Consider the following 22,092-nt stretch of genomic DNA (forward strand, 5'->3'; position numbering starts at 1 on the left):
TTAGTAATGAGAATGAACTGTGAGAAAAAAATCTAAACAAAATAAGATTGTATCATGTAAAAGAAAAGAAATGTCTTAAAAAATAACCTTAATTTTCATTGTGCAGAATATCATTTCTCTTTTCTTTTTTGTTTTCAATAGGTTCCTATAACTGTATCATAAACATCACAATGATGGTTTTGTCACATTTATTTAAGACTTTGTTCTTTTTAAAAATTATTATATATGTTTCACATAAATAGCAATAGTTTTGAGAAATGTCTCATACGATTCAGATTAACCCATACACCTTAACTCAATCTGACAACATTTTTATCATCAAAAGACAAAGAATACAACTAAGGATTGTAAATAAGAGAACAATTTTATCCATGAATGAAGTATGCTATTGTATAATGTATAGTCTATGAAGGATAATGAGGTACAGATTATATCCATACGCTTGTCTTTTTGCAAAATAGTCCCAAATCAAAGTTCATAAAGAGTTTCAGTCTATCATGAATGAATTCTCTATTTTGTCATCTACAGGCAGCGTTAGATGTCTGTGCTGTAGAGGTTTATTAGCTTTCTCACACGGTCTGGCTGTCTTTAGGAGAGTCGTCTTCAAACAAAGCCAGGGTGGTGTGGCCCAGAGGGTTGTAGATGATGCCTTCCACCTCTCCGCCACCATTGGTTGTCTTCTGGAAGTGGATCTCCAGGTTGTCCTGTAGGTTGTCTTTCTCCATGATGTCAGGGATGCCCGTAAGCAGCACTGTGCGCGTGCACTCTGAGTTACAGATCTGAGAGGGAGCAACAGTCAGTTTACATCATTAACAACACCGGTATTAACAGTTTCCATTATCGTGACATACCTTCATCTGTGAAATCTCGCCATTGAGGAATGGAGTGACCTTCACCTTGTACTTCTTCCTACCAAAATCTACCTCATGATCCTGTCTGTCAGAGAGACGTTTGGCAACTGAAGACAAATGAGAAACAAATAGAAGAATTAGAAAAACACTTCTAGCATCTTGTGCTGAGATATGTCAGATTGCATGAATTTGGTTAACGTACTATTGTCATCTACGAAGGTAATGACCACAGTGCCAGAGTCATGCAGCATGTCTGTGTCCTCCACCTCGCCGCCTCCGTTCTTCTTCTTAGAAAAATAGATATCCAGTTTGTCAAGTGTTCTGTCCTCAGGTTCTTCCTTTGGCAGGTTAGAGACCAGGATTCTGCGAGGGCACACCTGTGTTTCCATCTAACAGATGGAGAGAGAAAGAGTAAGAGGTTTTATGTCATGATATTCCATAGTAACACAATGCAGTCCATAATATACATTCAATCCATGTAGGTTAACGGAAGTCAGCTTTTCTCCATTACCTCAACATATTCAGGTACCAGGAACTGAATGGGTTTAGCCCGCACAGTGATGGCACAGTCCCCAAGCTCCACCTTATGCTCCTTCTGGCTCAAGATTTTCTGAGCCACTAAAGATGCAGGATCAGAACAGATTTGAACGAAGGAAGAGAAGTTAATAAACGATAATCCACAAAAGCCAGTGCATTAAAGTGTTTTGTGTTTTGGCCATGCAATGAACACTGTAAAAAAAAATTGCTGCCTTACATTTTTAAGTACAATTACCTCGTGTTGGTTTAAGTTATTAAGTCATTTCAACTTAAAATGCATTTAACTGATTTGAAAAATGAGTTGAATCTACTATAACTTAAAAAGTTGGAAATTGCTTAACTTATTTTGCTAAGTTAAAGCAATGTAAAAACATGTTATAACTTCTTGATCATATCATATATATATATTTTTTTTTTACAGTGAATGCTTTAAAACAATAATAAAAACAATTTATTTATTTTTTGTTGTTGTTGTTTGTTTCTTTTTGTCTTCTTTGAAGAACTAAGAGTGACCATATATTAAAATAAGTTTTAAAAATAAAGATATGGTTGGGGGCCTTCGAATATGGTTGTGGACAATTAAGTCAAAAAGGTTAAGAACCACTGGTCTATGTTGTTCTGTGTTTTTTCAGGCCCCATCGACTTTCATTGTATGGTCAAAAACACTAGAAAAATGACTTAAAATATCTTATTTTGTGCTGTGTTTATTTTGTGAAAGAAAATCATACAGGTTTGGAATGACGTTGCGTAAATGAGTAGAAATTCTTAATTACAGTTGAACTGTGATGATGCAACATACCATCCTCTTCCTCAAAGGTGATCAGTGCTGTTCCACCCTCCATCGGATAAACTATGCGGGAATTCACATCGAAACTCACAGCATGCGCACCCTCTTTTGTCTTTCCTTGAAAAACAACTCTCCTCTCAGGCACCGCTGTAGAGATCTGTGGAGTCAACGTAGAGCCGTGTTAATCTCACAGTAGATGAATTGTTTCCATGGATTTTTTAAATCAACATGGAGATTTTAGGGTCAACTGTATATGAATATAAAGGAAAATATAGAAAATGTTTAGAATACTAGTCAAAATAATTTTGTGGATATATCTGATATATTTTGACACTGTAAACCTCAGTTTGTTTTTTCAGACTGCTGTTTTTATGGTCCAGGCTTTGCAACTCCTCCTTCATTTTCATGATTTCCATCTGCAGCCTGCGTTGCTCCTCCTGAATATTACTGCATTTCTCCTGCACACAGAGGAACCCATTAACATGAACTTATATAGGCTATATTATGTAGCCTATATATCTTATAATGAGTGTCTGCATATTTTTTTTATACAGACCTTCTCTTTCTGAATTGTCTTAGTACATTTCTTGTTTTCTTCCTCAATTGACACTTTCCTCTCCTCAGCTCGTTGTCTAAATTCCTTGGCAAAGGATTTGTTCGTATCGATGCCATCTTTCAGTAATTTTTGATGCTTCAATAACGCTTCATGATGTTTCTGCGGACAGAAAGGACATAATGGTTAATGCCTTGAATTGGTGTGAATTGGTTGACAGGTATCCAGCTTAACAAGCCACTCACAAACCTTGCATTTTTGGATCTCCTTCTGTTTACTTTCCAAAGACTCACTGTCCGTAACAAGAGAGAAATCCTGAGTTGACAGACATGACAAACAGGGTCAGCGTACTAAATATAAAATCTAATGCAAAAAAAAAAAAAAAAAAAAAAAAATAACTTTGCCAGATCACTTCCTTTACCTCAGTAGACATTTCTACCAACGCAAGAACCTGTGACCAAACAGAAAAAACTGTTATCCAAGACAGAAGATCATTCTTTATAAACAAAATGTTATTCTTAAAATCTAGGACATTTTTATCCGTCCGAACTGAGCTATTCCATTTTATAAACTATAAACTAGTTAGGCTACTAAAGCTGGACTTCATGAAGTTCAAGAGATGACAACACGACGAGTTGTTGACGTCGCAAAAAGCGCTATGAAACAAACAGGAAAATACACCATTTGTTTTGTTTTCTTCATTCTTTCTTTAAAAAAAATATATATATATTGAAATATGCTGACAATTAAACACTTTCACTTGTGATAGCCTATAAGCTACGCTGCGTCTTTCGCGACTACCTTAACAACGACAAAACATCATACAGTGAACAAATGAGTTGAGTAACGTACAGCGACTTTTCGTTAAAACCACTGTATAGCCTACTTTGTTGTGTAATTGCCTAATTATAATTTATTTTGCGCATAGGTTAATTATAAATAAACAGATGAGACAAACACGTACCGTGGTGAAGCAAACAATAGAGAGCAATAGTTTCGCTTTCGTTTCAGGTTACCGGTAGTTAGTAGGCTATGGGCGGCTTTCCGAGTAATCAATATTATATATTCGCAAGGGGGTGGTGTTGATCACATGCATTATGTAACATATATTTATAGCAACAGTATGCCAGTGTATGTTATATATCTAGGCCTTTTTTATTCTTTTTTTTTTTAACATTTTATATAATTATCAGATAGAAAAGCCCAAATTTGTCCCCATCACTCTAATTAATTATCAACAAAACAAAGCTAGACTTTTGGCACTAAACTTTTATAGGTAGGTAGGCTATGTTCATTTTGGTTTTATTTTTTTAAGGGGAAATCATGTATCATTTATAGTTTGCCAAATGTAACCTATAGCAACATTTACATCACCAGATGAAGAAGGAGGGCAACCTGTATTATGAGGGACCTTGCCCACCCAGAAAATGGTCCACTCCACTCTCCCTTCAGGAAGGAGGTTGCAGCATTAGGGCCAGAACCAGAAGAAATAGCATCTTTTCAGAAGTGAGACTATGATGAACTCTACATCATAATGTTTCATTTAAAATATTTGTACTCCATTGCGTGATGACGTTATTAATAATTAATGATACATGTTATTTGTCTTAATGTTTAGTCTTATTTTAATAATGTAAGTGGAGGGTATTATTCATGTATTAGGCTACTTGTTTGTATGATGGATTATAGCTGGTGTATGCAAAAAAAAATGTTTTTTTTAATTATTTTGTCTTTTATTCATTTATTTGATTAATTATTCATTATTATGAATCTTATTATTTTCTTTATGAATTACTCATTGATAGCTATGTATTCATTTAATCATCTTTATGCATGATTTTTCTTTCACATGTCATTGAATTTATTTGATCATTAAGATAAATTGGGTGTAAGGCTCCTTGTAATGAGTCTCACAGCCACTAGGTGGCCCCAGCTGCTATATAATTTACTGTGTTGCTTCTCATTAGTTTATTAGTTCCACTTCCACCAGTTTTGGCCTTTTTTACAGTATTTTTTTTACAGTCTATGATTTAAGCATGCCTCTTTCTTTAAGTTGTGTTCCGTCTTGAGCCTACTTTGCATGTGTTATCCTCGCCAAGAAAGCTAAGTCTGTTGTGTTTTTGGATTTGCCTTTCGTTCATCTGGAAGCTCGGCTTCCTTTTTGTTGTACTTTTGAACTTGGACTCTGTAGTACAGCACTTTTTGTTCAGTTTTCTAAGACTGCATGTTATTCTTCTGCCCTTGGGTCCATCTGCTGTCTGTCATTAGCCTCAGACATCCATCACAGTGGGAGAATCCAGAATCGTAATCCATATAACAGGCGTAGTCAAAACCATGAAGCAAATCCACACGAACGATCGAGTCCAAAAATACAGGCAAACAAGGATATCCAGGACAACAGGCAGAAGAACAAGACCAAGACAAGGGAAACCAGGATACAGGCACTCAGAATAGCAGTTTAACACAAAACAAGACTACTCAAAGTGAGAATGAAAACACAGGTCTTAAATAGGCAGACAAGTCAGGCAAAACCATAAAACCTGACTTTACAAGCGATGAGTTTGTGTAAGATAAATATTCATATTTAACACGTTCCAAAGTAAAATTCGAGCTTCCGGCCAAATGGCCATTCGCAGTCTACTTACGCCATTCGCAGAAATAATATACAACGCGCAATTTACGCAACTTGTGACGTCGGAAGTTGTGTAGTGCGTCATGATATAGCGTAAATAGGCTTGTTCGACTTGAACCACAACACCGGCGCTGCACAGACCGATCGGTTTATGACATCAAAGTACCGCGAGAGCAATTCAAAAGCATATAGGAGCCGTCTACTTTCTATTCGCTCTAGCGGTACTTTGATGTCATTCACCGATCGGTCTGTGCAGCGCCGGTTCAAGTCGAACAAGCCTACTATCAGCAGTACGTCGCATTACTCGCATAAGTTGAGTTTTAGACTTAAGTTGAATCCGTATGTTCGTTTGGCTGGAACTTATTTTACTTAATTTTTTTTTAAAATATGAATATTTTTCTTACACAAACACATAGCTTTGCTTCAGAAGGCCTTTATTAACCCACCGGGGCCATGTGGAGTTCATTTATGATGGATAGATGCACTTTTTGCAGCTTCAAACTGATGGTTGCATTCCACTGTCATTATAAAGCTCGGAAGCGTCAGGGTGTTTATTAATAACTCCAACTAAGATTGTATTATGAATAATGACTTATTGCCTACCATGAAGCAAGGTCTTATTATTTTGATTCCAAAGCCTGGAGTGGATAAAATAATTTTTTAGATAACCTATATGGCCTATTACACTTCAATACTACTTACAAAAAATATTTACTGGAGCAATCGCTGCTAAGTGTGGGTCTTCCACAAATAATTAGTGAGACTCAATCCAGGTTTCTTAAGGGTAGACCAATACATAACAATAACACAAGTTCAGCCCACATAATATATCCGTTGTATATTATTTCAGCGAAAAGATAAATTTCTGTTTTTGGTGGAGTGGTGGCAAAGATGTATTTGGTCAGTGCTATTTCTGCACCAAATTCAACTTTAATTATGAGAAAAAAGATTACATGAAAGTCATCAGAAGTGTTCCTTTACCAATGATTACTATGTTAAAAGTGTTTTTGACAGGCAGAATAAGTTTTGTTGATAAGAAGTGTACTAAGAAATGATCTTTTGCAGGAAAGCTGTCCTGTTCATATAAAAAGAGATAACAGTTTTCAACATCTCAGTAGGAAATCAGTAAAGGAATTCAGATGCAAATACCTTTTATTTCCCCTTACACCCAAATGTAAAGAAATACATTTTAAAATTATGATTTACCCAGATATTAATCCATTTTGGAATGAGGTGCTTAATTGGATAAAAGATAACATCTTGTTTTCCCATCTAGGCCTATTACTTGGGATATGGTGAAATTTGGAGTACATTTGGAGGACAAAAAATGTAAAATGACTTTGTTATAAATTGTCTATTTATTAGAATAAAATATATTTTATTCACGAAAAAGGTTTTTGATTGTGGCCTGTGGAATGTTGGTCCACTCCTCTTCAATGGCTGTGCGAAGTTGCTGGATATTGGCAGGACCTGGAACACACTGTCCTATAGGCTGATCCAGAGCATCCCAAACACATTCATTCATACTGACTGCAGGAATGTCCACCAGAGCTGTTGCCTATGAATTGAATGTTCATTTCTCTTCCATAATTCGCACATTTAAAAAAGAGCTTGCCCTATATAGGCTACAGATGCCTTAAAAAGTATGAGAATGTATAAAGCTAGGGAATTATTTGATTTGTTTAGCCAGTATGATTTTGTTTAACCCCCTACAGAGTTTGTATTTTAATTATATTGTTTTTTGTTTGTTTTTATTATTATTATTAGTATAGCACTATGTAATGCTAATATCTCAGTCTGTGAAAGTCTTATAGTTTTACTCATGTTAGCCTGTTATGTTAATGTTCGAATGCAATAAAAAAATAAAATAAAATAAAAATTATCCATTTCCTTGCGAGTGCCCTCTAGATTAATCTCTGGTGTCGTGCACTTGCCCGAGAGCCCGCCCACACGCTGTTCTGATTGGCTATGGTTTTTGAAGCGCCTTTTAGTTTTACAAATGGGGACAATCTTTGTAGGATGAACTAAAATGTTTTTAGGTTATCATATTAAAAATAACATTTAAACTGGATAATATTCAGACTTTTGAGCTTTGAAGTGCTGCAATAGGTTGTCTGAATAAAGTCACGTCAAGGGAGTAAGATTGGATGACATCATCATGGTCTGCCATACCTTGGCTTCACTGCATGTGCTGCTGTGCGCATCCTTGATTATCTTGCAATGCACATTTCCTTGTAATCAAACACGGATGACACGCCTCTGTGAATAATTGACAGTTACATTAACCAAAGGCTGTCCTCTAAAATAGGCGGAGCTTGAGAAGTCTAAGTTATTTAAGAAGTAAACATTTCTTTATTCCGTGTGGGAGCTTTGCGAGGAGACACGGTAGGTCTTGCATATCTTTCATTCGTCTTTGATGTCCTTTGTGTTTTTTTTAAACTGAATTGTACAAGTTTCGTTCACAAGTGTTTTGCGCATTGTGCTTCATAAGCAGCATCACGCGTCACTCGTTGCTATATTAATTTTCTTTCCTACAATGAATTGACTCACTAAGTTATAAATGAAACTTTGATAGACTCATTGCCACGATCGACACGATCGTCTGTTTAGAGTTGTTGAAGATTTTATTATTATTTGCTATTATTATCATTTCATATTCATTTATGTAGGCTACCAAACTGTGAAAGATAATTAAATGGAAATGTAATTGTTTATTTATTAACTATATAAAACATTTATCTCTGCTCACAGATCGGTAACTTGGACCCCACGGATGCACGGACTGGTCATCCACTTTCAACTGTTTACAAATCCACCTGTTCATTAGCCTACATAAAAAGTTGAGTTGAATTAAAGAGCATTTTCTCTTGTTTGTTTACTTCAGACGAGGTTTGTTGACGTTTCTGAATAAAATGATTATTCATTTTAGCATTATGTTGAGGGTAAAAAGCAACTAGGTGCGTATTTTTTATTTTTACCAACATCCTTTTACCTGTTGGTAAAAATACGACATTCACAGTTCCTCATTTTTGCCAGACTCTGTCGGTTTGGCAAACAAGGGGAATTTCCATTTGTTTAGAAAAGGAAATAAAAGTGCACACTTTTAATTGCTGTGCCGTCAGTAATAACTAAGACAAAGACACTGACCAACTGTATATCCAAATTTCTTTTTGCTGGATTTGAAAAACGTTCTCTAATAATGCTTATAGTTCCAGTTATTGTTTCTGAGGTCAGCATAGATTCTCTGGCGAGCATAAAATATCTAGATGTGAAAGAGGAAGCGATACCAGAACTACATACTTGCACTGTTATATATACAAGAGCATACATGCAGTGAGCTGTCCAAAAAAAAAAAAAAAAAAATTTTGTGACCCTCCATATGAGATGCGAAGGTCTGATGGGCTGCAGTCTGTAAACTCGTTTTTCTCATTTTTAAACTGTTTCCACTTAAACGCATCAGTCGCATTTCACGTTTTAAATCTGTTAGTTTTAACATTTGAACACTCTCTCTTTCCATCCAGATGTTGAAACTGACTGTAGGCCTCGCTCTGGTGACCCTGGTTGCTTGTTCGCAGTACCCCAACAATGAAGTCTGTGAGGCAGGCCAGACATGCTGCCAGGATCCCACCGGAGAGTTCAGCTGCTGCCCGTTCCATCACGTGAGAGGCTGAACTAGTGACAGACACTTAAAGGCCTGGTTTCACAGACAGTGCTTAGATTAAGCCATGATTAGGCCTTCGTTCAATTAGGACATTTAAGTAGCTTTTATAAATGTGCTTTAGAAAAAAAAAAAACATTACTGGTGTGCATCTTGAGAAAAAAAAAATGGCACTGACATATTTTAAGATATGCCACTGCAAGTTGCTTTAAGTTACAACAGCTCAAACATGCATTTAGTCTGGGACTAGCTTAAGCCTTGTCTGTGAAACCGGGGAAAGGACAGTTTAATTTCAGAGGATTAGTTTCAGATACTCTTCTAGAAATATAATAAATGTTGTAGAAAGCAGATCAGATTAGACAAGACGAAGTTAATTGCACATTGATACGGAAGCCAAAGTGTTCTGCGGTGTGAGATATTCTTAAATAGCACCCTTTACTAGACACATCCACAGTGTCCGCTCCTTTTTTATAAAGGTCATGATAAGGCACTTGTGTAGTATCAACATGCAAATGACTTCACTATTTTACTCGATGATTTTACTATTCAAAGAACTCAAAGAAATGAAGCTGTAATCAGGAGGTTGCCTGTCACCTGATCAGCTTCAGTGTTGTATTGCTCACTGAAGTGTTTAAATGATCAGCTCATGCATGTGTATAATTGTGTGTATGTGTAGGGAGAGTGTTGTGAGGACCACACGCACTGCTGTCCTGAAGGCATGCTGTGCAGTGTTATGGACTTCACATGTGTAAACGCCACACACACACTGCCACTGATGGAGAGGAGACCGGCTAAACAGACAGACTTTCCCAAAGTGAGAAATTATATAAAGAGATGAAATAATAGTACTCAGAGCTGTTTGTAATGTCTTAATAATTCTTGTTCCTCAGTCGTTCAGAATGATCCCCTCATTACCTGTAAGTGTAGACGACATCACCTGCCCTGATGGCTCTTTCTGTCCTGCTGAGTTCTCCTGTCTGCTGATGGCTTCATCTTATGGATGTTGTCCAGTAGCACAAGTAAGTTATATTTTTTCAGGAATATGAGTCCTCGTCCATGAAATGATGAATGGCCTGCATCAGGACCCTGTCCCAAAAGAAGGTTGGGTGTGGCTAAAACAGAAACCTATATGGATGGATTAATATTTGAGAGCCAATTAATTCTAAATGAATATATAAATGGAGTAAGAATTGGTTTAAATTTTTTTGACTGTGATGCTGACTATAGTTTTGGTGGTTTCAGGGCCTTGTGTGCTCAGACGGGAAACACTGCTGCCCAAAAGACCATGAATGTAGTGCAGACAGCAGTTCATGTGTCAAACAAAAAGGTATTGAAGAGAGTGAAGGAATGAAGGTGGACCAGAGAGTTTAATGATTAAAACATACATTATCCCACATAAATGTATGGTTTTAGGCCCGCTCACACCAAGAACGATAACTATAATAACTATAACTATGAAGTTATAATAACCATTCTAATTCTATGAGAATAGGGAAGTCCACACCACAGCTATAATGAGGAACAATAGCATTAGAATTACTTTCAGAACAATTTTTTCCAGCTGATGAACAATAAAAACATTGACAGCCAGTCAGTTTCCATTCTGCTTCACAAAGCCCGAGCATTTACAGCGGCAAATGGCATAATTGCAGAGTGCTTTTAATAAACAGAAAGTTATCGTGAGTTGGTGTGGACGCTAATATAGTTATCGTTATTATTATATTTAGCATTTACAGATTAAATGTTGTAATTTGGATGGGAAATAAATGTAAATCATCTTTGTGTGTTTCAACGACATTTTTGTCATGTGATTGGTTTTAGAACAAGTTGAAACTGTTCTTTGCGGAGATGGGAAGTCAGAGTGTCCTGTGGACACCACGTGTTGTGAGACAGAAGATGGTCAATGGGCGTGCTGCCCCTTACCAAGGGTATGGGTACAGTTTCGATACAGTAATATGTGCAGACATGCAATTTTTTTCATGGTTGGAGAAACATGTTTAAATAAATATGTATATATATATATATATATATAAATATCTTAAATTGAAAAAGTGACAGTAAAGACATTGTTACAAAACAAATCTATTTCAAATACATCCTGTTATCCTGTTCCTATTATTAAAAGAATCGAACAAGAATCGTTTTAAAAAATTTGCAAAGTTTTCACTTGCATTCTTTTCTCTGTCATATGCGTTTCCTTTAGGCTGTATGCTGTGATGATAAAATCCACTGTTGCCCAGAGGACAGTGTTTGTGATGTTGAAGGCTATAAATGCATGTCCTCCACCAATCAGGAGCTACCCATGTGGGCCAAGTTCCCTGCTCGCCTTAGGGCTGAATGGGAAGATCACAAACGTAGGCCATTGTCCCAGAGATTTATACATTTTCTGATAACTTCCAGTGGAGTCTTCAACTGATATAATACAGCATTTTAATTTCTTTGCTCTCCTTCAAAAGCTGCAGAAAATAGGGCTGAAGCTGAAGTCACTACAACCGGACAAAACACTAATGCTGGAAACCCAATGAACACATTGCCTGGTGCACTCCCAGAAAGTATGTGGAAATGTGTAGATGACAATATATTCATTATATGTACACATAAAATATAACACTTCCCAAACTGTTTCTGTCATTTCCTTTGTCTTCTGCATATTCAGACTCGGATGTTCCCTGTAATGACACTGCGAGCTGTCCAGATGAAACCACATGCTGTAAGACTAAAGATGGAGGATGGGCCTGCTGTCCTCTTCCAGAGGTAAATCACCCATTGACAAGTAGATCGACCAATACATCTCCCTCTCCCATAGCAAATCCTGATGTAGAGATGTGTATTGGGTAAAGTTAAAGTTGTGCATTCATTTTCTCTGTAGGCCGTGTGTTGTGACGACTTCATCCACTGCTGTCCTCATGGTAAGACTTGTAACATTGCTGCCATGTCATGTGATGACCCTTCAGGCTCTTCGCCCTGGCTGGAGAAGGTGCCCGTCCAACCAATCAGCAGTCAGAATGCGGCTGTTACTCAAGGTAGTTCAAAGCACCGAATCCATCACACGCAGACACAGTATAAAACCACTTTTTTATTTGTTCTTAAGGGGTCATGAATTGAGAAATCAAATAGTCCTTGATCTTTTGACATAAAATCCTGTAAGTCTTAGAACTCAGAACTTCCTCTTTAGTCCAAAAACTGCTTTTATTGAAACCAAGCTCCGTTTCATTTCGGATTTTATCACATTATGATGTAATAGTGCGACGAAATACTGCCTCTGCAGAATCAGATCAATGCTTACTTCCACATCATCACATCTTTGGCCCGTCCACTGGCACGTTAGTGAGATGAGAAGAGAAGAGAGGTAAAAGATGACAGGACTAAAAATAACATTACCTTCCAAAGGACCCTAATGCTTGGAAAATGGTTATTTATTTTCAACTATGTGAATGTCTAAGTAGAGCATTATTTGTTTGTTTGGGGCATTTCACACAGTGGATTCTTTGGTAAATCAGTCGCAATTTCAGTGCCGGTTTTGCAAACAGACTTTTACTGTAAGATATGGACCCAACAGTAATGCCACAACATATAAGTAACCGTGTTAATTCTAATGCTTAATCTTTGATTTCTGATATGTAATTATTCATGTACAGTCAGACGTTCTTTGTCTCAAAATCTTTTACTGCTGTTTATGCGTCAGTATATCCAGCCAGTAACTAAACGATCAACTTCATATTGTTCCTCTTAGTAGCATGAAAATAATCTGTTATTTAAATTGTGATTAAAATATGTACAGGAAGCGATCAAAGAACGCTTCCTTTACAATCGCTAGAGCTGTCAGTCACACAGCGCAAGTTTATCAGTGACTGAGTTCTGGACTCTTGCCAAAACTCCCATTATAATCAATGACACTGTCTACACTGCACAATGAATATCTTATTTACATCATGTCTGCACTGTTAGTTATGATGACAGCATGCGTGAGATGGCAGAAATTGAGCAATGATGAGATCACTGCATTCATGCGCTCAACAGACATGTATGTCATTGGCTAATGCTCATCACTGCAACCTTTCATGCATCGGGAGTAGATCTAAATATAATGCTATAATCAACACTTTTCATGATTAGTTAATCTCGACAGCCGTAATAGTAAAAATGTAGTAAAAGATTTCAAGAGAGTTCCACATGTAATACTTATTTCAAATGCAACGATGCTAGCCAATCACAGTAGTGGGCGTTTACACTGAAGTCTCACAGCACACACGCCCCTTAAAACAGAGCGTTCAAATCAGAGGGCTAAATTCAGGGTATAAAATCACCTTATATTTATACATTATGACAATTTTTGATGTAAAAATCATTCTAACATTATAAGTGTACCTCAAGGAAACATTATAAAATAATAAAAATGCAGTTAATGACCCTTTAAACTGATTCTCTCATTTCTAGTGTCTTCAGTGTATTCTGATGTTCCCTGTAATGACACCGCAAGCTGTCCAGATGGAACCACGTGCTGTAAGACTAAAGATGGAGGATGGGCCTGCTGTCCTCTTCCAGAGGTAAATCACCTCACCTGATCTATTACTTAAGCAGAATCAGTGCTCAATTAGCTCAGCCGTAACATCTTTCCAATAACTGCAGAGCCAGAGATGGTTTGCACTGGGGATGCTTGGGGGTCCATAGACAATTTCAGAAATTTTTTTTAGATTATAAAAATAAAAACCAAAAAATTTTTTTTAGTTTATTTATTTTAAATGTTATACATCTAACATTACTCCTGTAGTAAGTAAAAAAAAAATTAATATGCTGTCAACTTAAGTAAATATATTTTCTAGATATAATTAAAATAATTTGACAATATATACTACCGTTCAAAAGTTTGTAATGTTTTGTAAAGAAGTCTCTTTTTCTCACCAAGGCTGCATTTATTTAATCAAAAATACAGTAAAAACCAACTAGTAATATTGAGAAATATTATTACGATTTAAAATAATTATTCTCCATTTGAATATATTTTAAAATGCAATTTATTCCTATGATGACAGGCTGAATGTCTCGAGTCTTCAGTGTCACATGATCCTTCATAAATCATTCTAATATACTGATTTGCTGCTCAAGAAAAAAATAAATAAAATAGTTGTGCTGATATATTATAACATATTTTTGTGTAAACGTGATACTATCTTTAGGATTCTTTGATGAATAATTTTTAAAGAACATGAATTTTTAAAGAACATGATTTATTTTAAAAGGAAACCTTTTGTATCAAGATGTACCATCCTTGCTCATTAATTAAAAATATTAATTTCTTTCAAAGAAATCTTACTGACCTGAAACTTTTGAAAAGTAGTGTAAATGTAATACATTTAATACAAAACTTTTTGCTTTTAAAATATTATACTTAAGAGGTTTTTTTAAACCTTTTAAATGGGACTTTTTACATGAAAATATTTTTATATTTTATGATGGTGGTCCCTACAAGGGATTCATCATATATATTAAACATTTTTTTGGTAATGGACCATGGTAATCCCTTTGAGTAGCATGCAGATACCATAGTTTTTAGATATGGTAGTCATCAAGCTCCATGAAAAGGTACTTTTTTTGTATTTTTTTTTTTAATGTTGATATTTTGTGTACTGAGTTAAAGGAACACCTTCATTTTCTCTGTAGGCCGTGTGTTGTAACGACTTCATCCACTGCTGTCCTCATGGTAAGATATGTAACGTTGCTGCCGGGTCATGTGATGACCCTTCATGTTCTGGTGTGCCCTGGGTGGAGCAGGTGCCCGTCCCACCAGTCATCAGTCAGAATGTGATTGACACACAAAGTAGGTCAACAAACACTCCAAAGCACTGAAACCAAACACACATGTACACATTTAACATAAACCTGTCCATTTTCTGCATATTCAGACTCTGATGTTCCCTGTAATGACACTGCGAGCTGTCCAGATGGAACCACATGCTGTAAGACTAAAGATGGAGGATGGGCCTGCTGTCCTCTTCCAGAGGTAAATCACCCATTGACAAGTAGCTTGAGTCTTGACCAATACATCTCCGTCTCGCATAGCAAATCCTGATGTAGAGATGTGTATTGGGTAAAGTTAAAGTTGTGCATTCATTTTCTCTGTAGGCCGTGTGTTGTGACGACTTCATCCACTGCTGTCCTCATGGTAAGACTTGTAACGTTGCTGCTGGGTCATGTGATGACTCTTCAGGCTCTTCGCCCTGGCTGGAGAAGGTGCCCGTCCAACCAATCAGCAGTCAGAATGTTACTGTTACACAAGGTAGTTCAAAGCACTGAATCCATCACACACAGACACATGAATACACAGATATACCCGTTCTTAATCTGTTTCTATATTCTAGTGTCATCAGTGTATTCTGATGTTCCCTGTAATGACACCGCGAGCTGTCCAGATGGAACCACGTGCTGTAAGACTAAAGATGGAGGATGGGCCTGCTGTCCTCTGCCAGAGGTAAATCACCCATTGACAAGTAGCTTGAGTCTCGACCAATGCGAGACGGATATATATAGCAAATCCTGATGTAGAGATGTGTATTGGGTAAAGTTAAAGTTGTGCATTCATTTTCTCTGTAGGCCGTGTGTTGTGACGACTTCATCCACTGCTGTCCTCATGGTAAGACTTGTAACGTTGCTGCTGGGTCATGTGATGACTCTTCAGGCTCTTCGCCCTGGCTGGAGAAGGTGCCCGTCCAACCAATCAGCAGTCAGAATGTGACTGTTACACAAGGTAGGTCAACAAACACTCCAAAGCACTGAAACCAAACACACATGTACACATTTAACATAAACCTGTCCATTTTCGGCATATTCAGACTCTGATGTTCCCTGTAATGACACTGCGAGCTGTCCAGATGGAACCACATGCTGTAAGACTAAAGATGGAGGATGGGCCTGCTGTCCTCTGCCAGAGGTAAATCACCCATTGACAAGTAGCTTGAATCTCGACCAATGCGAGACGGAGATATATAGCAAATCCTGATGTAGAGATGTGTATTGGGTAAAGTTAAAGGAGCCGTATGTAAGATTGTGGCCAAAACTGGTACTGCAATCACTTTCAAATTACTGTAGAGCGGTGTATCCCCTCCCCCTCCCCCCTGACTCGAGGTTGCCAGATAGGCTGCAGGATCCAGCACGAGCGTTTGTAGCTGCAGTTGTGGTAACTAGAGCTGAGCTGGCAACCCAGATGCTGAAACACTACTGACTTCTTGATTGGTAGATAGGTGGAGGGTGGGGCATCAGGCCAAAACACAACATGACAACATCAACATCAGTTGAGGGCTGCAACTTCACTTTTTAAATGACAATATCCTGGCCGGACTACTGTTGTCAGTGATATAAGTATTTGAAATGAACATGATTTCTTAATGTCTAGTGACATATCAGGGCCATTTTATGATTAATTGAAATACATTTCTTACATACAGCTCCTTTAAAGTTGTGCATTCATCTTCTCTGTAGGCCGTGTGTTGTGACGACTTCATCCACTGCTGTCCTCATGGTAAGACTTGTAACGTTGCTGCTGGGTCATGTGATGACTCTTCAGGCTCTTCGCCCTGGCTGGAGAAGGTGCCCGTCCAACCAATCAGCAGTCAGAATGTTACTGTTACACAAGGTAGTTCAAAGCACTGAATCCATCACACACAGACACATGAATACACAGATATGCCCGTTCTTAATCTGTTTCTATAATTTCTAGTGTCTCCAGTGTATTCTGATGTTCCCTGTAATGACACTGCGAGCTGTCCAGATGAAACCACATGCTGTAAGACTAAAGATGGAGGATGGGCCTGCTGTCCTCTGCCAGAGGTAAATCACCCATTGACAAGTAGCTTGAGTCTTGACCAATACATCTCCGTCTCACATAGCAAATCCTGATGTAGAGATGTGTATTGGGTAAATTTAAAGTTGTGCATTAATTTTCTCTGTAGGCCGTGTGTTGTGACGACTTCATCCACTGCTGTCCTCATGGTAAGACTTGTAACGTTGCTGCCGGGTCATGTGATGACTCTTCAGGCTCTTCGCCCTGGCTGGAGAAGGTGCCTACTCGCCCTAGAGTCGCAGGTCAAAGGTCAACTTTGAATTGCGACTCTAGTCACACTTGTCCTGAATCCAGCACTTGCTGTAAGAATGTCGACGGAGACTGGGCTTGCTGTCCTTTGCCTGAGGTACAGTATATCTCAAAGGAAAAATACTAATCTAATCTTGCATGAGTAACCAAATGAAAAATATACACTCTGTTTTCAACTTTGAATTTTATTGCTCTTGGTGATATCCCTCAGTCCCTGTTTTACAAGAATGTTCAAGTGCCCAGCAACATTTATCTGAGAAATCAAACTGTGTAAAATAAGACTTTTCAGTATTATATGAAATTCACACTTTCAGACAGAATTTTCTGAAAATCCCCTACCATTTAAAAGTGTGGGGTCGGTAAGATTTTTGAAAGAATTGTCTTATGCAAGGTTGGCTTTATTTGATCAAAAATACAGTAAAAACAGTAATAGTGTGACATATTACTACAATTTGAAATAACTCTTTTCTATTTTAATGTTTTAAAATTTAATTTATTCCTGTGATGCCAAAGCTGAATTTCCAGTCTTCGGTGTCACATGATCCTTCAGAAATCATTCTAATATGCTGATTTGCTGCTCAAGAAACAATCAATGCTGAAAACAATTGTGCTGCTTAATAGTTTTGTGGAAACGGTGATACACTTTTTTTTTTTCAGGATTCTTTGATAAAAGTTCAAAAGGACATAATTTGTTTGAAATATAAATATTTTTTGTTACATAAATGTTTGTTAATTTTGATCAATTTAATTCATCCTTGCTGAATAAAAGTATACATTTCTTTCAAAAACCATAATCTTACTGACCTTACTGAACTTTTGAAAGGTAGTGTCTTGAATTAAGTTTATTTTCCCAACACCAAATGCTAATAGTGCACATATTATTATAATGAATTAATCATAAAAATAACTAAAAGTCAGGCTGTTTTGTCTGCAGGCTGTGTGTTGTAGGGATAGATTCCACTGCTGTCCACACGGCACCACTTGTGACATTGTAACACTCACCTGTAATAGCAACACCACCTCTGTACCTATGTCAGACATAATCCCAGCCTCAGATAAGGAGGAACAGAGACAGCACAAAGAAGTGAAAGAGGAAATGGGGAAGTATATCAGGGTTCCATGTGATGCACATACTTCCTGTCCAGATCACACCACTTGCTGTTTTATTGTAAAAACCAACAAATGGGGCTGCTGCCCTCTGCCTAATGTGAGTGTGACTTATATACAAAATAGAGATGTTTATTTGTGCTTATAATACTTGGAATACTTGATTCTGATTGGTCAATAGCGCCATCCAGCGGTATGTCGGGGTCCTCATCATCCTGTCGGGGGTTATTTTGAGAGAACCACCGGCTGGATGCACATTATCCCTTACTAAACATCTTCTAAATTATCCTTAAACGTGTTCTGCATGTTTTGTTGTTTGTTTAACTTTGGAGCCTGTTTACCTGGTTTTTACCATCATGGCATTGCATCTACAGTGTTAAGAGGGCCCTTTGTTTCGATGTGTATATATATTTTCAGATACTTCCTTGTGCTTGTAACAGATGTGCACACTTCTCACTGACTTGAAAATAGATACTAAATACAAAACTGTTTAAAATGGAATATATATATATATATATATATATATATATATAAAGAAAACAATACTTATATTCAGCAAGTAACAAAAGTGATCAAAAGTGACAGTAAAGACATTTATAATGTTAGAAAATATTTCTTTCAAATAAATGCTGTATTTTATAACTATCTATACATCAGGGAATCCTGAAAAATTGTCATGGTTTCCACAAAAATACTAGACTGCAAAACAATTTTCAACATTGATAATAATAAATGTTTCTTGAGCAGCACATCAGCAGCATATTAAGTTAATGATTTCTGAAGGACACTGAAGACTGGAGTAATGATGCTGAAAATTCAGCTTTGCATCACAGGAATCAATTATATTTTTAAATATATTAAATCAGTTTATTTAAATTGTAAAAAAGATTGCACAATATTACTGTGTTTACGGATATTTTTGTATCAAGTAAAATGCAGCACTAAATGAGAAGAGATATTCTCACCAACCCCAAACTTTTGAACTGTGGTATATGCAATTTGTTTTGCCATTTCAAAACAAATACTCTGTTAAAGGAGAATGTTGTGAAGGTCAATATTTTCATCTTGAATCTGTTTCTCATTGTTTTTCAGGCTGTATGTTGCACAGATGGGGAACACTGTTGTCCGACTCACTATAAGTGCGATGTGAGCCATGTGTCTTGCATCAAGGGAGATGTTGTGATCCCCTGGTACAATAAAATTGCTGCTCAAAGTTCACTATCTCCAAACTCGGATCTCGGCACCAATAAGTGCGATGAGCAATCGAGTTGCTCTGAAGATTCGACCTGCTGCCATCTAAAAACAGGAGAATTGGGCTGCTGCCCTCTTCCTGAGGTAAAAATATGTGTATGTGGACTGGCTAGTGACTACAGAATATTTATTCACGTTTAATATATTTAATAAACCTCTTATAACCTCATAGGCTGTTTGCTGCCAAGACCAGGAGCACTGCTGTCCCAAAGGCTACAAGTGTGACTTGCGTAAACGCTCCTGCATAAAGACCACCTGGCTGTTTGTGGAAAGAGTCCCACTTGCCCACATAGGTGTCCAAAAGCCACAGCCGAGTGTCTCAGAAAAGGACATTCAGTGTGGTGATGGATATAGTTGCCAAGATGGTCAGACCTGTTGTCCAACCTCTCAGAACTCCTGGGGCTGTTGCCTGTATGCTATGGTAAAGTATTAAACTTTAAATTGATAGTTAACCCAAAAATGTTGTCATCGTTTACTCACCCTTGCGTCTTACTTGAGAAGATAAAAATACTTCTCTTGAAACGATTTATTTTCTTATTAGTTGTAAAAAAAAAATATTTAAGTATAAAACACAGAAATAAATTAAAGCCAAACTAATGCCAGTGTAGTAAGAAAAATAGATTTCAGATATATTCTATATTTTAGATAAGGCAGGAACTGTTTTGTCAATATTTGAAGTGGATCAAAACCTTTCATCAAAGTTATACATGAATTTTGAACAATACCCGTTCTTGTCTTAGGACAACTTTGATGAACTTTTTGGTCCACCTCACATGTTGACTACTGTATTTACTTTAAGGGATATTTCACTAAAAAAAGAAAACTTCTGCCATCATTTACTCACCCTCATGTCACTCCAAACTTTTTTTCTTCTGTGGAACACAAAAGAATAATTTAGAAAAAATATGTTTCTTTGTCCATACAATGAATGTCAGTGGGATCCAATGTTGTTTTAAACACCAATGACTTTTATTATATAGAAACAAACATTTCTACAGATTATCTTCTTTTGTTGTAAAGGTTTTGACCGACATGAGGGTAAGTAAATGATGACAGAATTTAATGGGTTAAAGGTGTTCATTTAAAAGCTCCAGGTCACAATAGCTGCATCGAGGAATGAATTTCTTTTGAATATATGAATGGAAATGAGCAGACAGATCTCAATACTATTGACTTTACTGTAAATTCAAATGGCAGTCAAACTGTAAATGTTTACCTTAGGCAAATTCCTATTCTTGTTCTTCTACTTTCCTTCACTCTATTCTTTCCTTTGTTATTGCTCTCTCTAAAGGCGAAGTGCTGTGATGATATGAAACACTGCTGCCCTGCTGGATACAAATGTGGTGCGGGTGGAATTTGTACTCCAGCCGCTGGCTTTGACTGGAACAACTGGGACAACTGGAGGGTGTTCTTCTCCAAAAAGAAACGAGCCTCAACTCTATAAAAAACACCTGGGTTATATCCACTCAGACACTTCTAAAGTGCCCAAGTGTCAGATGTAATTTTTTTTTTTTTTTTTTACAAAGTACTAATCAGAGGTAATTAGACAGTTTACTGCAAAAGTTTGATTTTATTAGCAGGGGAAAGTTTGATGAGGACTGACTATGATGGTTAAGTTCTGTTTACATTGTCTATCAGTAATACCAACTACATTTTAGCCATTGAGCCATTTGTACATTTTAAGATTGTGTCATTATTGTAGTGTGTACACAGTGTTCATAATTTACACAAGTTTCCAGTGTTTTGGTTACTGCTCAGTTTATCTGAAGACTAATTTGACTATGGAATCATGTAAAGATGTAACACATATTAAAGCGTAGATGACCTTTAGTGGCTGAATTTACACATCAATTCATACACCGGTCATTATAATTTGACATGTACACGTCACAGGCCTCTCTGGTTTACATGTGACATTTTTTTCAGACTTGACATCATGCACTCTTGTGATTATGACTACATTGCCCTGGATAAGAGAATATATTAAATCAACCTCTTTATATTTTCTATGTAACTTCCCTATGCAAGTCTTGATCTTTACTCTTATTTGTGTAATTTCCTTCTTTATTGAATTAAATGCTTACTGGTTTTTAACTATATTGATTGAGCTTTGTGACAGATGACTACAAGATTTCTGAAGTAAAAATGTGACCGATCTGAAACCCTGTCGGTTCTAAAAGATAAATAAAAGATAGATAAAAATATTGTCTTGTTTATTTTATTTTGTATCTTCTTTTCACATTTTTACTTATAAATATATCCAAATAAAATTCTAATTTATAATGAATTTATTTAAATGGTGAAAAATAAAATATATAAAAAATAAATTTTATTTAAGATTTCTTATGAATTTTATAAAAAATATAGCATAAATAAAAATAAGTAGACAAATGCCCAGTCAATTAACATGGTAACTGTTGTAACCTTCATTCTCTGATTGAAGAACGAGACGTTGTGTCGATGTGATGACTCTAAGGGGTCGTACTTGGTAGCCCCAAACACCTGATACTTCAGAAAAGGCAAATGACAATTGGTGAGTGGAATTTGCATGCCACCCCGCTGGACATGTGGGTATAAAAGGTGTCTTGCATCCACTCATTCAGGTTTGTGCTGAAGAGCCAAGACAGTGT

The 22,092-nt window shown here is 36.8% G+C and overlaps 2 protein-coding genes across 5 annotated transcripts; one reads left to right on the top strand and one right to left on the bottom strand.

Moving 5' to 3' along the window:
* Positions 1-119: 119 nt before the first annotated feature.
* Positions 120-3,766, bottom strand: ifi35 (interferon-induced protein 35). Its single transcript, XM_084401667.1, has 10 exons — positions 3,693-3,766; positions 3,150-3,179; positions 2,978-3,043; positions 2,732-2,890; positions 2,517-2,633; positions 2,188-2,332; positions 1,363-1,469; positions 1,054-1,240; positions 852-958; positions 120-779 (listed from the first exon to the last, which is right to left on the bottom strand). Exons 2-10 carry the CDS (start codon positions 3,159-3,161, stop codon positions 570-572), a joined length of 1,110 nt encoding a protein of 369 aa, XP_084257793.1. The 5' UTR covers positions 3,162-3,179; positions 3,693-3,766; the 3' UTR covers positions 120-569.
* Positions 3,767-7,675: 3,909 nt separating this feature from the next.
* Positions 7,676-21,666, top strand: grna (granulin a). 4 transcript variants are annotated; one of them, XM_084402045.1, is made up of 25 exons: positions 7,676-7,745; positions 8,112-8,198; positions 8,880-9,019; positions 9,695-9,832; positions 9,909-10,037; positions 10,261-10,345; positions 10,840-10,946; positions 11,222-11,372; positions 11,475-11,570; positions 11,675-11,772; positions 11,888-12,041; positions 13,456-13,565; positions 14,680-14,836; positions 14,922-15,019; positions 15,142-15,295; positions 15,378-15,487; positions 15,610-15,763; positions 15,849-15,946; positions 16,495-16,648; positions 16,733-16,842; positions 16,965-17,201; positions 18,039-18,311; positions 19,304-19,546; positions 19,635-19,883; positions 20,754-21,666. In XM_084402045.1, the coding sequence occupies exons 3-25, from the start codon at positions 8,882-8,884 to the stop codon at positions 20,904-20,906; spliced, it is 3,396 nt and encodes a 1,131-aa protein (XP_084258171.1). In that variant the 5' UTR covers positions 7,676-7,745; positions 8,112-8,198; positions 8,880-8,881; the 3' UTR covers positions 20,907-21,666. The 4 variants fall into 4 exon arrangements, with proteins under 4 accessions (XP_084258171.1, XP_084258173.1, XP_084258172.1 ...); XM_084402047.1 differs by lacking the exon at positions 18,039-18,311 and having other exon boundaries at positions 8,112-8,199; positions 8,882-9,019; XM_084402044.1 differs by lacking the exon at positions 7,676-7,745 and having other exon boundaries at positions 8,111-8,249; positions 8,882-9,019.
* The last annotated feature ends 426 nt before the right edge of the window (positions 21,667-22,092 follow it).

Source organism: Rutilus rutilus (genome assembly GCF_951802725.1).
Source record: "Rutilus rutilus genome assembly, chromosome: 1".
Classification (NCBI taxonomy): Eukaryota; Metazoa; Chordata; class Actinopteri; order Cypriniformes; family Leuciscidae; genus Rutilus; species Rutilus rutilus.

Bases quoted from the DNA above. Each gene is read 5' to 3' on its own strand.
- ifi35 (XM_084401667.1), bottom strand. The intron at 959-1,053 runs GTACGTTAACCA...ATTTGTCTTCAG, and splicing joins TACCTTCGTAGATGACAATA to TTGCCAAACGTCTCTCTGAC. The intron at 780-851 runs GTATGTCACGAT...GCTCCCTCTCAG, and splicing joins GCGAGATTTCACAGATGAAG to ATCTGTAACTCAGAGTGCAC.
- grna (XM_084402045.1), top strand. From the start codon at position 8,882: ATGTTGAAACTGACTGTAGGCCTCGCTCTGGTGACCCTGGTTGCTTGT. The intron at 10,038-10,260 runs GTAAGTTATATT...TGGTGGTTTCAG, and splicing joins GATGTTGTCCAGTAGCACAA to GGCCTTGTGTGCTCAGACGG. The intron at 13,566-14,679 runs GTAAATCACCTC...TTTTCTCTGTAG, and splicing joins CCTGCTGTCCTCTTCCAGAG to GCCGTGTGTTGTAACGACTT.